Source organism: Larus michahellis, chromosome 1, assembly GCF_964199755.1.
Source record: "Larus michahellis chromosome 1, bLarMic1.1, whole genome shotgun sequence".
Classification (NCBI taxonomy): domain Eukaryota; kingdom Metazoa; phylum Chordata; class Aves; order Charadriiformes; family Laridae; genus Larus; species Larus michahellis.
The window spans coordinates 59003667-59021118 of NC_133896.1; the positions used below are offsets into that span (position 1 = coordinate 59003667).

Sequence of the window (17452 nt, forward strand, 5' to 3'; positions counted from 1 at the left end):
CCCCCTGCCATGGGCAGGGACACCCCTCACTAGACCAGGCTGCTCAAAGCCCCATCCAGCCTGACCTTGAACACCTCCAGGAAAGGGGCCTCCACAACTTCTCTGGGCAACCTGTTCCAGTGCCTCACCACCCACACAGTAAAGAATTTCTTCCTAATATCTAATCTAAATCTCCCTTCTTTCAGTTTGAAACCATTACCCCTCTTCCTATCACTACACTCCCTGATAAGGAGTCCCTCCCCGTCTCTCCTGTAGGCCCCCGTTAGGTACTGGAAGGCCACTATAAGGTCTCCCTGGAGCCTTCTCTTCTCCAGGCTGAACAGCCCCAACTTTCTCAGCCTGTCTTCATAGGAGAGGTGCTCCAGCCCCCGATCATCTTCATGGCCTCCTCTGGACCCATTCCAACAGGTCCATGTCCTTCTTGTGTTGAGGACTGCAGAGCTGGACGCGGTACTCCAGGTGGAGTCTCATGAGAGCAGAGTAGAGGGGTAGAATCACCTCCCTCCCCCTGCTGGCCACACTTCTTTTGATGCAGCCCAGGATGCACTTGGCCTTCTGGGCTGCAAGCTCACATTGCAGGCTCATGTTGAGCTTCACATCCACCAACAGCCCTAAGTCCTTCTCCTCAGGACTGTTCTCAATCCATTCTCCTGCTCCTCTTGTTGAGATCTACACATCACCACTTAGATTGACAGCACCCTCTATGGGAATAGAATTACGAAGCAAGGTTTGCAGAGTTCAGCTCACATAACTATTTGCATAACCTGTGAGGGGGAGAAGGACAGTCAGCTTGGGGAGGGATTGGGATCACCTCACTGTACAACCAATGTACCCAACTGCTTCTCTGCTCTCTGGTTTTGTCTGCTAGGATATCTTCAATGCAGTCATCAAACAAAATCCCTTCCTTGTCTACCAGCTCCCATGTTTCTGGAATGTGCAACTGTCTGATCACACCCGTTCCGAGCAGTGCTACAGAGATGTGTCTGACCTGAAGGTATGTTTTACAGGAGATTGGATGTGTGGTATCCTTTGCGACAGAGAATACTGGACTCCACTGTAACACAAAGATCAGGTCCCTTATTAGGGGGGAGACTAACACATACAATTCATGAGGACACCCAAGCACGGGGAAGCAAATATGACTTTGGCTTTGTACATTTTGACTGCTGGAAAAGTCAATGATGGATGCTGCTTTTAGGTTTGGCAAGGTGTTAGAGAAGTACTTCACGTTCTTATATTCTGTACCTGTCACCTATGCCACTGCACCTTACTGCTGAGTTCCTGTTGCTCTCCCAGTTCTTAGCTCTTCCTGTCCAAAGAATACAAAACCTTTTTTTTTTTTTTTTTTTTGTACTGGGCAAATTTGAAACTCTTTAGTCAACATCATTTAATGGAGTGAAATTCACAAAGAGGGTTGGGTGGATCCTAGCTAGAAATACATTAGCCAAAATCTAAAGACCTTTCACACTTCATATTTAGCCTTTGCATACACTTAGCCCAGCCACACTGCAGCTCATTTTTCCGGGATTTACCCTGGAAAAAAAGGCTGAGTAGAAACCTATTAATTTAATAAAATGAACCTATAGTATCAGTTTAATAGCACATTTTTCACTATTATCAAGTAGAACATAAAAGCGGGATGGATTTGAACAGATACCGGTAAATTAACATCAATTGTGCTGTGGTCATTTTGAAAGGCCAGACTCAAGTGCAGCATGCAGAGAGTTCAGAATTGAAGCTGATTGAGCTGCTACCAGGTGTAGAATAAAACTGGCTGTCAGTAGGTGCCATCAGAGCAGACTAGTGGCATCAGAACACAGTAAATATTAGGTAGTTTTGGGCTATTCATTTTAAAATTTGGTTAAGGTTTATATACATAATTTATGTTTTGAGAATGCTTTAGTAAATGAGGTTTAAGAAAAACAAAAAAGAAAAAAACAGAACCATGGAAGAGGTTGCAAAGTACCTCTGGAGACCATCCAAACCCCACTCAAAGCAGGACCAACTTAGATCAGGTTGCTCATCGCCTTGTGCAGTTGAGTATCAAGTCTTCAGAGACTGAGATTCTGCAACCTCCCTGGTCGCCTGTTCCAGAGTTTGACCACCCTCATCGTGCAATAAGTTTCCTAAATCTAACCAGATTTTCCCTTGTAACAATTTGTAGAATAACAGGCAGGGGTGTTCAATATGAACACCAGGTACTGGATGAATATTGAAAATCAATCATCCTCAACCCACTGATTTCAAAAGCGGCACTTCCCAAGAGACAGATCTACTACGTGGGTTAACTGATGTGTCAAAGCTGGCCAGTATTGCTTGAATTTCATAAAGTATTCACAACCGACTATACAGGTGTGGTCCATAGAAGACAGCTTTGAAAATTAGATCAGTATACTGGTCGGTACACTGATCGCTAAATGTTTTATGATAGATGTTTGTAGGGCAGGATCAACGCAGGAATTTAAAAGCATCATGGCTTTATGCCTTATAACAAAGTGCTAGTAGAGATTTTAGTTCTGTGCTTATGTTGAGAATCATGTATGACAGCAATTGCAAGGCCTGAAACAAAAGAAGAGATGTAGTAGCAGGGAGAATGTTTTCCAAAAGATTAATTTTAGAAAAATACACCTCCTACCTGGGAGTTAGCACAGTATTTTTCTGTGAATTAGAGGCTGACATTAATTCATATAATCCGCTGAGACAGCCATAATGGATTCAGCACAAGGTTAAGACACATACATTTACATGAGAAAAAGATACTGAAGGGCATCTGAGGATCTAGGGATTGGTTCAATTGCCTAAACACAGTTTGAGTCACCCTAGATACTCTTAGATATCCGTGTGGGACTGGCAGATACAACACAGACCTACAGGAAACGATATCCTTTCGGCAAGGCAGCTGCTGGGCAGACAGGGTAACCCTAAGGTGCTTTGAGTGTCGCTACACATCTGTATTTAGGCAACTGAAGTGCTCCCCATGAGTGGTTTTGGACACTGGTTAAGCTCACCTGAGAGATTAGTCTGACGACTAATCAGGCAAATCACTCTTTAGGCTGCAATGACTGTATTGACTAATCCCCGTCAGGTGTGGGACATCTAGCTTATATGTAACACCTACAAGTAAGCATTTAATAGACGTATCTTTAAAATAAATTGAATCCTTTCTTCATTGTCGATTAACAGATTTATGTTTACAACGATAGCTTAGGCTTGGGTGTTCATTACTGTATATTGTATGACACTGTCACCTCCATTACAGCATAGGCAATGAAGTCTAAGATGCATAATATCCTCCACTGGCTTTCTGGTCTGAGGTATTTAACTCAAGAAGGGGTGCAGACACATAAGCAATTTCTTCAGCTGAACCGGACTTATTCACACTGCTAAAATTATCCCCTAAATACTGACTCAGGGCTGAAATTCTTTGCTTTGAAAGAGAAGCCAGAGTCTTATCTAGTGCACATAAGCCCCCTGGTTTCAATAAAGCTCTTCCCATATTCAGCAGTTAAAGAACAGGCCCTCAGGCAGCACTGTTTAAAATTCTTCATACAATTTTTTAAAAAAAGCACAAACCAATTAAAGTTGTGAATTTGCATTACGAAAATTAGCAAAATTCTAATTCTGAAAAGGAACTGGATGGTTTGATATGTGGTCCTCTCAAAAAAGCAACAAATGTCATTTGCCCAAGTTAGAAAATACACTCTTAAAATCACCAAAGTTAGTCAGTTCCATGGCATTTAATATAAATGGTATGACACAACATATTTGGCACATCCCGTATTTCATGGTAAGACTGGAATAAGAAACAAAGTAAGAGAAACCTCCAGGGTAAGAGGGAGAGAAAGACAGATTGTGAAGTTTGTACTGGAGGATTAAGAAGGATAGTGTAGGAAAGAAGGAAATGCAGGGTAAAGCTGGCCCAGTCAAGTATTCCTCAGTCAAATCAGACTACATTCCTCATGTCAGGGTGAAAAGGCACTGATTTAATTCCATCTGGCCTCAAAGTCATGGGACTTGAAGATTTGTCATCTCTTACACACAACATTGTGTCAAATAAACTTAAACCCCAGGTCTGACTGCTGTTCAGGTGTGAGTGTGTATGTATATATGTATATATACACACACTTCTTCACTGCTTTGTTCACATTCATGCAAACATAGAATGACTGGCATACTTTTTGCAGGCCTGTGGAGCACTTGAATGTCTCATATTGCGTGAAGAGGATTCTAATCACGTTTTTCTCTTCATTAAGTTGCATCTCTATCCATTTTATTGGATTTTTTTTTTTTTGTACTGTCTTATGTTAGAGAAGGTCAGATGTTTGACTACTGCTGAACTCTACTTTCTTGCTGCAGCTGAGCAGCATATACAAATTTGGAAGGACTTGCATATGAGGATCTTTCAGAAAAGGCATAAGAAGAACAGAAATATTTATAACCAAGTTCTGCATTGTTAGTGACCACTAATTTCGTATCCCTCGAAAGCGACATCAAAATAGGACTACTTTATTATTTTTATTTATTGAAATGCTTACTTAACCTCCTGTGTCATACTATATAGTGCTAGAGACCACGCTGTACACAGCTAGACTGAAGTCTGTGGGCTTTGTTCTGCTGTCCATGGCATATGGAACCAAAACTTATGCAAACAATTACACTTACAGAAATCCTCCTTTTCCCACCCTGAGGGCACCTGCTTTAAGGATGCTTTGCATCAGTCAAGAATGTCTTGCAATGAACAATTTTAATAGAAAACAAGAGTGGGCTAAGAGGAAGCAGATGCCCTTTAATTCTTTTTGCCAAGTGAGCCAACTGCAGTCTCTAAAGGCCAGAGGTGTTTATTTTTGCGTGGCATTTGTTACACCTTGGAGATCCATTTGGGAGTTGTTATTGAAGACTGGCCAAAAGATGTGGAAGTGCTAATAGTCATTCTGTGCAGGCATCCACTGTCCATCTTGCTTATCTCACGTGGTCCCCAGTAGCCTGCGATGTCCGTGGACAAGAATGTGTGCTGTAGGACCATGCCTTGCTGAGCTTTGAAGCCTGGGGGGATCTGCTTGGAACCAAGGTTCATTTATGCGTTACTTTTGCTGGGTTGGACCCTGTATTTGCTTTTCTTTTTGGTTAATAGTTTGTTCCTGTCTGTAAGGAAATCTCAATTACTATGATTTGGCACAAACCAAATGGCAAGAAAATCCTATGAAAGAAGGTAATGAATTGTGATGCCTCTGACAATGAATCGTGACCTCACTGAATGAGTCAGTCATGAAGAGAAGTCTGGTTGTCAAGGATACAGATCCTATTTACACACAGCGAATCTGGTAATTCACAATTATAAAAATCTGATGCTGGACTCCTTAATGGGAATGAATCAAATTATTAGAATTTCTCCCCTACCCCAAAATAGGAAAATGCTTTCAATCCTGTTGGTGGCTTTTCAAACTGGTTTTGAACACAGCTGATACTAAATTAGCAGGTAAATAAATAATTAACCTCATAAATTTCCCGTTCTGAAACTGTGTTATATGATTCACTGTGTCCTCCTTGGGAATGTCCTCCACACTAGAACGTCTTTGTGAGATTGCTTACAGAAGTTTAAACAGCTTCTTGTCCGTAACCCAAATACATCATTTCAGATCTGCCTCGAACGTGACCTATTGCACCTCTTTCTATTCCAGTCCCTGAGCCACTCCATGCTGTCCAAGCACCTCAGCACTGATCTGCAGCAGCTCTGGCATTCTGCTGCCTTGCACCTTTTAATGCTAACCAGGGAAGAGCTACATTGAGAGGAGCAAAGGCTCAAGAGAGTTAAACATAGACCCCTCCCTTGAATGAACATCGCAGTCAGTAAGGTGCTTCCACTCTGCCAAAAAGGGAGCACTGTGGTATTACAGATGCGGTTTTAGGAGTGTTTTTTTAGTCAGGAGGCCTCTTGTTAAACAAGAGTTGAAGAAAGAGCTGCAAATCCTTTTGAGGAAAAACTGAGAACCTTGGTGAAAAATAGAAGACAGGGACAGTCTCTCAGCTTACTGCCTTACAGCACAGACAGTAAGCTGGCGGGTAAAGTAACCCCTGGGACTATGGGCATCAGATCAGGCAGGGCAAACATTTGAATCCCACATCCAAAAGCAGTGCCTGGACCTCTGGGTTGCTGGCGACTCCAAAGTGAGCGTCTTCCACTTAGGTAGTTCAGAAATACCACTCTGAAACCTCCCTGGTGACATTTTTGTGAAGTAGTTGGTCCTTTCTGAGGAAATTGGTTCTTCTATTAAACCAGTCATTTCTGATGAAACATAGTTTAAAAATAAAGTTTCCAGACGTCTTTAATCGAGGCATAAGTTACATATGTGGTGTGTGTTTGCAGTGTGACTTGGGGCATATTTAAACTTTTCAATAACCAGTGCCTGAAAAAATGCCTATTGAGATAGCATTAAAGTGGCATATATAGATGGCTTTACTATGCGGATTTGCTGAACATTTAACTCCTGTTGATTTCAGTGAGAACTGTCTGATTGCCTAAACAAGGAGTCTATTTTTTAAGCAGAAAAGCTCCCCATTTACAAAACACCACTTTTACTTATTTATCTAAATTGTGAAGTGCTCGTGGGCTTAATTAAGAATATCTGTTCAATGCTTTGCGGAATTAAACCTCTTTAGTCTTAAATCTGGGTTTATTTTATTCTTTTTACCCCTTCAGCCCGGAAAGCAGGTATGTAGGTATACAGGATACACTGTATTGTCTGATTTCGTAAGGACTAAAGCAGAGTGGCAAATCATCAAGATATGTCTTTAGGTAGAAAATTGAAGGGATTATGGCTAAGGAAGCATTTGGCCAATTACTTCTTCTGGAGAGAGAAGATGCTTCAGCAAAAAAATGAATAAAGGCACCTATAGAAATAAACTAATCATTCAGTGGATTGAACATCAGATACAAAATATTTCACCTCCCCCGAGAGAACAATGCAGCTGGAAACCTAAGAAGGTTTGCTGGGGTTTTGGGTTTTGGTGTATTTCCATGCAGATTACTGACCTTAGAGCCCTTTCCTACACACCACCAGCATATAACATCCTCTGTTACCTTCCATCTTCCGTATCGCCAGTCTGTGAGGCTCCAACCATGTCATCATTTGAGTGCTTTGGGTCAGAACCTGGTGAATAAATGGGAACTATCAGCGCATTTAACCTGTTTCACTAGGTCACAAGTGTATGGAAGTATTCCAGGAGGCTGGCTGAGCGTAATCAGTGAGTGGTAACGGTTGCTGATTAACTAGGAAGGTATTAACAGAAACGTAGATAGTGCCAAGTTGCTTAATGACAACTAACCAAGTGTTAAATAGATGCGAAATTTTAAGTTCTGATCTTTCACTTCTTAAATTGCTAAATGAAGATTAAGGAGCGTATTTTTCTAAGTTCTCAGGAGGCCTTGATCAAGAGTGGGAAGGGTCTGTGGGACAGCCTGAAGGCTATCACTGCTGCTCAGGTGTCCACGCAGATAACGGCACTGGAATTTTTATATGCTCTAGCTGCAGTTTCCTCCGTATGCCAACAGAGCTTTGAAATAGCTTAGAAACTAGGAGGGAAAATAGAAGAAGAAATAAACACAGAATTATGGTGTTACTCAGTCTTGGAAAGGGGATGTTGTGGTAATGAGGTTTTTACTTTCTAGATTTGCTTTCTCTTTTCAATGTTGAGATAACACTTGCTCAGTCTGCAAATAAAGTGGATTCTGAGTTCGACATATTTTTTTCTTCGGATTTCCCTGTAGTCTCTTTCCAACTCATTATTTTTTTCTCCAATCAATTCACTGTTGCCCACAATAAAGTTTCTAATGTAACGGCCATAGCTTTACCTGTGCAGCCCATTGTCTTCATCGTGTACCTCACTGAAGCCTGTGACAGCCTATGCAAGGATGCCTTGGCCTCTACAACTTCTGCTGTGACTGATGGTGCAATAGACCAAATCAGGCAGCTACAGTCAGAACTGAAGGTGAATTTGGGGGCTGACAGCAAAAAAAGAATATGGTCTTCGGATGTAGTATTGTATGTCAATGGTTAAGAGTCTTGCTCCTTTTTGAAACATGTTCTTTTTTGTGCTTTCATATATCACATAATATTTATCCAATCATGGTACATTTGGAAAGCAGCCTGCTTTTTTGCTAGACCTGTTTTGTACTTTTCCTACCTCAGGTCATCCAGATGGTTGCATAGTTCCTTGATGTTCTTTAGCTGCATTGGCGTGTGCTGTCTTTCTTGATTAAAAAGTCAGCTTTTCTGGACAGTCATCAGCTCCATTCAGCTTTCTTCAGTTCACTCCGGGCTCCCCTGACATCTGTTCACATGCAGCATCCTGACACGTTTCAACTCTGATCAGATCTGAACCACCAGCTAGGCCCTTGACACTTACCGGCTTTTACACACACACCAGATTTTGAAGCATGGGCAGCAAAGAGCCCCTACGCTGACAGCTGCAGCAGCCTGGCTTTGACATCGTCCCCCACACAACCGGGTAGAAGCATCAACACCAGTACTTGGCTGTGATGTGACACAGCGTATGCTGGTGGGAAATTCCTGCAGCACCGGGGAGCCTGTCCCGTAACACTTACTACGTTTGTCATCGTTAGCCATTTCTGTGCTCATGGTCCCCAGGGTCAGAGTGCTCAGCAGGGGGATAGGGTGCTCGTGAAGGCATCCAAAAGGAAGCTCACATGAAGTGTAGGAGTAGTAGGGAGAACACACAGAAGATTTTTCTTAGCAAGTATTTTTTTGACCCATTTGCCAGCTTCTCAGTTCTCTTTGATCCAGTCTTAAGTAAGTGCAAGTTACCAGCAGACAGTTTCCATTCTGTACCTGCTAGTAAAAATACGTAGTAGTACCCTGTAAAACCCTTAAGCAGCCCTTTAGGTTCCTTCAGCCCTATGCTTCTGTTACGTGTGCCTGTTTCCCTAAGGTAGGATTCAATCGTTGAGATTTTTTTGCATTCATTTAATGCCTTTTGCTGCAGTTAAATGCAGCGGATGAAATATGTCAAGTTCTTTTCAAAGAAAGGAGATTTTGAAGATCTATTTTTCAATGGAGGAAATCTGTCATCTTAAGTTTATGTCCTTACCTACCTAAAGCTCCTTTTGCTTCTGTGGTGTTCGGTATTTTCAGCACACATTGCAGCAACATGTTATTGCACGGTGCTATGCTTCCAAACACATGGACAAATGTAAAACCAACAAAGAATGTAGCATTACCTGGGAAAACTGTCTACACCAATTATTTTTGTCCAAATAACTTCCTGGATTTATATAGTGTGTAGATGCAACATGTTCTTGATTTAAAGTGTTCCTATAACTGGAAAAAGTGATTTGCCAATTTCTGAAATAATCTTTTTTCCCTACAGTTGCTCTTCTGTAACCTCATGTATGGTTTTCTGACATCCTAGTAGCCTCAGCAGTGAAATCCCAGGGAGGGATAAAGCTTTCCCTATCAGGAGATATTTTCATTGGTGTTTGGGTATGTAGAAGAGACTGCCATAGCTTTTATGGCAGTATAAATACTCAGTGGAGAGACTATGTTGTTTGCTGAAGTTAGTACAGGAAGAATTCAGGCTACGTCCTGCTCTTTCCCCTTCCAGTCCACTCATTCAGCATCAGTTAGCGTGATTTCAGAGGGCTCCCTGTTCCTGCAGAGTTGTGTTGCTGACACCAAGGGAACTACGTTCATCTGCTCTGGGCTGCTTCTGTTGTACGTGCTGCGCTTCAACTCCGTGCGTTCCCTCCCACAAATGCAATGCTGAGAGCAAAGCTTACCCTGCAACCGGCTCGGCAGCTGGCGTTGTAGCTCTGTGACTGTGTGTGAGTGACACGGTGCCTTCACGCAATTAACTTAATGGATTCAGAGAACCTCCAGAACTCCTAGCTTGGAAATATTCCCAAGGGAGACTTTTCTTTTAATCTCTTTAGAAGCCACAGGAATAAAACTGAATACAAAGCATTTGGTGGTGGGTTTTTTTTTTCCTTATGCCTAAAATATAGTCTCTATAAAATGAAATCATTCCTGCAAGCCACTTTTGGCTCCCTCTTAGTTTTGTCTTAGGGCCCCATTCTTGTTCACACTGGCAACAGTGCAACGTTACCTTGATGTAAATGAGAAACAGGCCCTTTATGTCAGCATTAGAGTTAAATCTAGGCCAGTGTGAGAGTCATCTCCCATCAGCAGAGGCTAAATACCTGCTAGAAATTGGAATTCAAAGGTTGAAGCATTGTACTGCATCACTGTGTCATGTAACTTAACTGAGATCAGTCTTGTTTGAAAGAAGAGATGGCAAAAAGGAAGTCACATTAAATTCAGTCCTTTTTGAAGGGTGTAAATGGGTATAGGAATTAATTTTAAGCTTTTTCTTCTCAATACCTAAGCAGCGAAGAGTCTGTCTGGCCTGAAACAGTAAATCAATTTCATTAACTGAAACAGTCATGTGGAAATCTGAGATTAATGTTTAATACCTACATCCCTGTTTCCCTTGTCCTGCCACTTTCTTCGGCAGAGTCCATAACGTATCAGGTCTGGGATTAGAGTTGTGGCGGCATTTATGAGGTGCTGCATCACAAACTAGAGCAGCACGCCAACTCAAATGTGCAGGTTATCCTATGGAGGAGTTTCAAAGCGCATCATCTGCCGAGTATGCAGTTACTTGTGAAAGACATGGCGAAGCCTTCCTGACAGAAGGAAGTCTGTGTAGTTTTGGGGTTGTGGGGTTTTTTTTGTTTGTTTTTAAGAGGGCAGCGAACTGAACACACATAAAACCAGGAAATGAAGCAAATCTGTATTCTAACAGCAGGATGTGTTTTCTCTTTTTTTTCCTTCTGAGGTGATTCACTGGAACTCACCAAAGAAGCTGCGAGTGAAAAACAAGCACGTGGAGTTTTTCCGCAACCTCTACCTGACATTCCTGGAATATGATGGGAATTTGCTGAGACGGGAACTCTTTGGCTGCCCCAGCGAGGCAGATGTTAACAGTGAAAATGTAAGTGGGGTATCTAGGGCTGAAGATTAAAGGGTGTTTCGTACAAGGCACAGGCTACATGAAGACTTGGATAGTTGGTGGTGCGGGCAGCGCGGTGCAGAGGGACCCAGGAGAATTGAGGTCAGTGCTCAGATTCCAAGAACGACGCTGTGCAAATCATTTAATCTCTCTGTGCCTCAGTTCCTTGCCTGTAAAACTGTCGTATTAATCCTGCCTTTCCCCCGTTTTTTGTGGCTTTTTTTGGGCTGCCTTGCCTTTTAAAAATCCTCAATAAGGGTGAGATCACAAACTGAAAATGAGGCTCTTAATTCTATTAGGCATATTTGCAAATCTCACCCTTAGACCTAAAACTTTCTAGGGGAAGGGCTTGTTTTGGGCTGTGTGTTTGTTCAGCATACAGCGATGTCAATTTTGGCTACTAGATAACTAATGTACAAGAGTGCCAGATTTAAGTCTATGAGTTTTTGCCATGTTGCAAACTATTGAACGAGTTAATACTTCAAGGTACACATGGGCTGTGAGACTGTGCAGGTTTTTTTCTGCACTGCCCCTACCCAAACACAGCAACATTTATGTGTATCTGCATACAATTTGCAATCAGAACCTTTCAGATGAAGCAAATCCTTTGAAAATGGCTGAAATCAAGGATGTTTGCATACAGCTGTTCTTATGTGTGTGTGTGTGTACCTTAGTACATATAGTTCCAATGTAAAAAACTGTAACTGAAAAGTTTATACACAGATGTATATGAACTCCTTGTGTATAATATGGTCTCTGGAGATTTCTGGACCAACTATCAATTTTGGTTATGTCATCTGAAAGGAAATAAAAGGAACCTGTAACATTTTATGTTATCTTCAAGAAAAAAAAAATCTAAAATACACAACATTCTCTCTATAAAAATCAATAAAGCAAAGCCAGTATCATGTACATATTAGCAGTTAAGAGGTAATTGGCAATCAATAGCATCATTGAGCCTTGTACTGTTTCCATTTAGTCTGCAGATAAAATGACCACAGGAGATGCCATTCCCAATTTTTTAACTATAGCACTCAGAAATTGGATAGATGTATTTTAGCCCAAGGCATGGCTTCCCAGGTATTTATTTGACCATTTCACTGCCTTCTAAAAGGAGTGGGGAACAATGAGAAACTGGAGATAAGCATTAACTGGGAGAGACTGAAGCAGGAGAGAGAGAGAAAGTGAATGCACAGTGAGAGCAAAAGCACATGGAGAAAGAAAATCCTCTTCAAGAGTGAGAGACTTTTAGACTATCAAGTGAACTGAATGTGATAAAAGACATCGTGATAAAAGAGTCTGACAGTCAGAGACATCAAGATACAGTACAGGGAGTATAGGATTGGAAGAGAAAAGGGGAGTGAAACATTAAAAAAAAAAGGTAACAGAAGAAAACACACCTTTGTCACGCTTTAAGAATGCAGGTTAAAATCATTCGGAATTCACAATATGGTGTGTGGGTTCGAAGAGCATGAATGCAGTCACAGACTTGTTGCTGTATTTTCCAGAGCTCTATAAATCCTTAATAAACAGATTTATTGCAGACGACAAGTTGCTGGGGAGCAGCGCACAGTGAATGCAAGTTCTTGCTGACAAAAATGGCAGGCCTGAAAGTTTAAAATGGCTCATTTTACTGAACTTGTTTCTAGTTGACAGACACTGGAAATGACTAACTGTTCAAGCCTGTTTCTTATTCAAGACAAGTAGAACGCAATATGGTATATGGTATGCCTTGTGTCTGAAAAAGAAATGTAACTCATTCTTCCATTTATAAATACATTTAAAAAAAGAGATACTGGAAAAGAATGATCTAGCCATACAAAAATACATAAGTCCTAATTTGCGAAGAGACACCAAAAAGTTAACAGCCTTCTATCAGAACAATCAGATATAGAAGAAAATCTAACTTCGGATACCTTAAAAGTAGTCACTTAGGAGAAGACATTGTTTTTTATTAGTTACCCTTGATGTAAGCTCCACTCTAAACTTGACTATATCCTTTTTATTGTAGAATACAAACAGCAAATTTCAGCCTTAAAGTTATGAGACCCTAAGAACAGGATTATCACGAAAACCACTCTTTCTCTCCCTCTCTGTCTGCTGTAGTACATACGATGTCACAGGTGTCTTATTAAAACACAGTACATTCCCATGATCTATTGCAGGATAATCCTCAGAAGCGGAGCATCTTGTAAGGTGAGCAGGGAGCCGCTGTTTGTCATTCCTCCCAGTACAAGAACTAAGGGACATGAAGTGGAAATAGCAAGTAACAGGTTCAAAACAAAGATAGACATTTCAACCACAATGTAATGAAGCTTTGAGCAGGAGGTAATGTTGCTAAAAATATACATATGCTCAAAAAGTGACTCTTCATGGAAAGAAAATCAATCAGGAGCTGTTAAGCTTTGGTGCGGAAAGTCCTTGAACCACAAGTTCAGGGCTAGATGAGCATTCTGAGAAAGCATTGCTGTATGCTCGCCTGGCTTTTACACTCTTCTCTAGGCAGCCGCCTCACAGCTGGAGACAGGAGGCTAGCTGGACCTTTCGTCTGACAAGATGCGGCCATACATTTCCATTAGGATTCCTAAGCGCATATGTTACATAAAAGGCTATAATTTCTGCAAAGTCGAGTATGTATAACGTAGGAATTGCCGTTTGATTGTCTTAATAGCTATTATTTTTCCTTTCTTCTCTGAATTGAGATGAGCAGCCCCAAAACACGATTGGGCTTTGTTAATGCTAGGTATTGTATAGGCGTAAGAGGTGCTTCTTCAGCTGCCTGTGCTTCTCTGCACTGTGGACCAGCAGACAAAATGTTAGAATAGCTCTGCTGGTTTTATAAGCGGAGAGAATTACTTAAGCACTGAATGCGCTGAGCCCTGTTGTGGAAGAAGCAGTGGCTTAGCATGAGTCTGTCACTCACAGTCTGCCTGTATCAGAATCTACCCGTAAGGTCTTGTTCCAATATGCCAGCCATTGCTTGACTACAGTTTAATATTTGTAATGATGTTTTATTTAGAATGCAACCTGTAATTGAGGAATCTCATTTGTAATGCAACTATCTGTGAACGGTGAAAAGGAAGTACGGCAGTGGGTACCGTTGGGCTGGTTCTGTTACCCTGAGGGACCTTTAGACTTCTCATCAGTACTGAGATGGCCTTAAAATGAACGTAAATTGTGTATCTTCCCTTTTTAAGGACTCTGTACAGTGCCAGAGAGATGTAAAGGGGCATTAGTTTAAAAGGCCATCAGACCTTATATTGATATCTCTCACTCTTCCTCTGTGTATGTGTGTGCATGCATGTATGCTTAAATATATATGTCTATATGCAGGTGCAAGGATTAGTACTTTTCCTTCTTTAATATTTGCTAAGGAAGTATAATACCACAGGCTGAATTTTAAGGGGTCTAATGGGAGTCTTTGGATCTTATACTGCGTAGCCCTGATCTAGTCAGTAGTTGATCTTCAGCTGCACCAAACAGCACTGTTACTAGGTTCCAAAACGTTACAAATGGGAACGAACAGAAGAGACAGGGCTCTGAAACTGAAATACTGGAGGCAAAGAAATACAGACTGGGGTAATTTTTCTGTTTATGTAAAAATGCTTATATGTATGTCTATGTGTACATACTTTTTTGGTCCTTTTCTTGAAATATTCAAGCTGAAAGACCCTGTGTGTTGCAGGGATGGGCTGTGGGCAGGGGTCTGCCACATGCTCCTTGCCATGGAGCAGTACTGTAAACCCCCTTCATTCAATATGTACTAAAATGGGATTACACAGAGCAGACTCTTCTCTGCGAGTTGGTGTTACAGTCGCCCCTTTGCATTTTTTTGCAGATTCTGGATGCGAAATTCAAAGTATGAACCAAATCCTCCTGTAAACAGAGTCATTCACACAAGTGGCCTTTGGAGCACATCCTAAGTCGCTCCATCCTACTTACTCTGTGCTATTCCCCCTTTCTCACACCTTCTTTCTTATTTTGATGCCATGCAGAAGACTTTAGGGAAACCCGCAAAGGTGAAGCTCACAATAATCTCAAATTTGAACGTTTCCTATTGGCTTTTAATGCTTACGTCCAGCGTTTCATTCTAAGGGATCTACTGTAAAGCCTGAAATATTTCAACAGGATCTTCTGTGTACCAGTCGATCTCTACAGTTATGCTATGAGATAGATTTTCTAAGCCTGATTTTAGCACACAGGCACACACTCAACCTTTCAGCATTCTCATAAAACTTCTTTCCTGCAGACAGCTTCTCACCAGCTACTTCTGCCAAAGCATTAAATCTGAAGGTTGAATGGGATGTCCCCTGTTAGCGAAGCCTGTGTCCTCATCCAAAGCCCAGAACAAGATCAGTGGGAAGTTTATCACCGATTTCACTCAGTTTAAGAAAAGAACGGTAGCTTCCCATTAGAGGAGACTTTCAGAAAACACAGGAAAAAATTATCTGCGGATTTTTGTTTTCAGGTTTTTAAATCAACAATACAAAGAAACTGCGTAAGAAAAATCTATTTCTCCATGAAAACACTTGCTTAGGTGTATACCTACTTACTAAATGTGTTTTTACTTATTTACTTTTTTGTGCAAAACCAGTGATTCCTAATACTAGCAAATGGTTGTGCATGCCATCTTGTAATATCCACCAGAAGAGGAGGAGATTCTAGCAATGTACCATATAGTATAAACTCTACTAACAAATTTAGCAATGCAAAGGAAGCTTCTGAGTCAGTGTCAGGGCACTGAACTTTCAGTCAGACTAGTGCTGTGAGTACCCTTTGCTCCTGCAGAATTTCAGAATACTGCATCATTTGTAGCACTGGGATTTAAAGTTACTATTTTGTCATGACACAGTCTTTCTCTACTAATAACAGATGGTATGTGGCAGTTTTAAGGTGAAATCCTGACTTCCCCAGCTGTGTTGTTTCTATTATTATAACTGTTATTGTTATTAAATGCTGAGCTGGTAGCTCATCCTGTTAGTTGCCTGAAAGTTGCCATTATACCACTTTCAGCTGCTTATAATATTGCTAGATGGGGGATCATGTGAACTGGGATTTTTTTTTGTAGTGCTGATGTGCCTCTTTTTTGATTTTCTCTCATATTTTAAAGTGAAACATGGGGAAAAGCTTGGGGGGGGTTGCCCACACCACAAGTTCTGATGACCTCTTCATGGAAATACTCCAAACCTCAGAGAAGGAGCTGACTGTTGGGCCAGGAACATGTCTTTTGCCAACCTGGTGAAAACTTAGGGAAGTTATAATGCTGAAAAATCATGGTTTACACGTTGTCAGCGGTATTTTCTTTGACTTTAAGGAGGCTCAGATCTCTGGACACTCTTTCTTAGGAGTATGCATGGAGTATGTTTGGAGCAGGAAGAGGAAGGGACCGATGGGTGCCTGTAGGTATAAGGAGTTGGCAGACTATTTGAACAGGCACCATGAGGCTAGAAAGAGGGCTGGGACTGACTTAGACCAGGGAACTTGCCACACAAGAAGGAACAGGGCTAGGAGCAATCTGGGGAAAGGACCAAGGAGACCAACCTGTCAATGCACTGTGCTGCAAGGGTGGTCTGGGAACAGCTCAGCCAAGAAGGTTTGGCAGGGACCTGGGGAAAGGAGGTGCAGAGGACTACCAAGACCTGACATCTGCAGCTGAGATCACGGGAGTTGTACTTCATATATACAGAACTGTCTAAGATGTTATGCATGCCTAAAAACTGGGTTCTTAATTGTGTTATTTGTGGTCAAGATAAGCCGTTACTTTCACTTAGCAAGAGTATTAGCTACTTTTTACATGCTGCAGCAAAATTCCTCTCGCTAGGTAGGCTTGCTCAGGCACTATCCTCTTTGTCCTTAGCACAGCTTTGTTTCACAGAAGGCTTAATTTGACCCATAGCAAATGTACAAAATGTTATGGTGTGGGAGGAATAAAGGTTTAATTGACGTGGGATTACTCTGGCTTTTATTACTAGTCATTGGAGAAGCCAGAAGTACTTTATGTAGGTCATCCCAAACAAGACTGAGTGAATGCTTTTTCCTTCCTACATCATCATCTGCTTTGTTTATGCCCTGCTAAAGGCAACAGTTAATTCACAGACTTTGAAAGTGCTAAATGTTGCAATCCAAATTGCCTACTGGTGGGAACTGGGACAGCCACACAGGAGGAAATGAAACTGCTTCAGTTTCTAACCAGATTATGGTTTCATCCTGGGCTAGTGTTCGTTTTCATCTCAGTGGCTAAGCTGAGTTGATTGTGTGCTGTGAATCTTAACTGTGCACACTTGGGAGGAGGAAAGATGATCTGAAAGTTAAATGTTTTCACCTAAGCTGCTCAGTACCTGTTGTGTTAGCATGATGCTGAGCGAGTGAGTGATTTAAGCCTAGTGTCATCTCAGTTCACCTTAAACACTTGATGAGACACAAACGC

General features: G+C 41.5%; 1 protein-coding gene across 4 annotated transcripts in view; it reads left to right on the top strand.

Moving 5' to 3' along the window:
* LARGE1 (LARGE xylosyl- and glucuronyltransferase 1) overlaps nt 1-17452 on the top strand; it is a 282679-nt gene that overhangs the window by 236572 nt on the left and 28655 nt on the right. For all 4 annotated transcript variants that reach the window (XM_074580461.1, XM_074580471.1, XM_074580481.1 and 1 more), the window contains 2 exons: nt 869-994; nt 10852-11007. In XM_074580461.1, coding sequence (XP_074436562.1) covers nt 869-994; nt 10852-11007 — 282 coding nt within the window. The remainder of the gene's footprint in view (nt 1-868; nt 995-10851; nt 11008-17452) is intronic.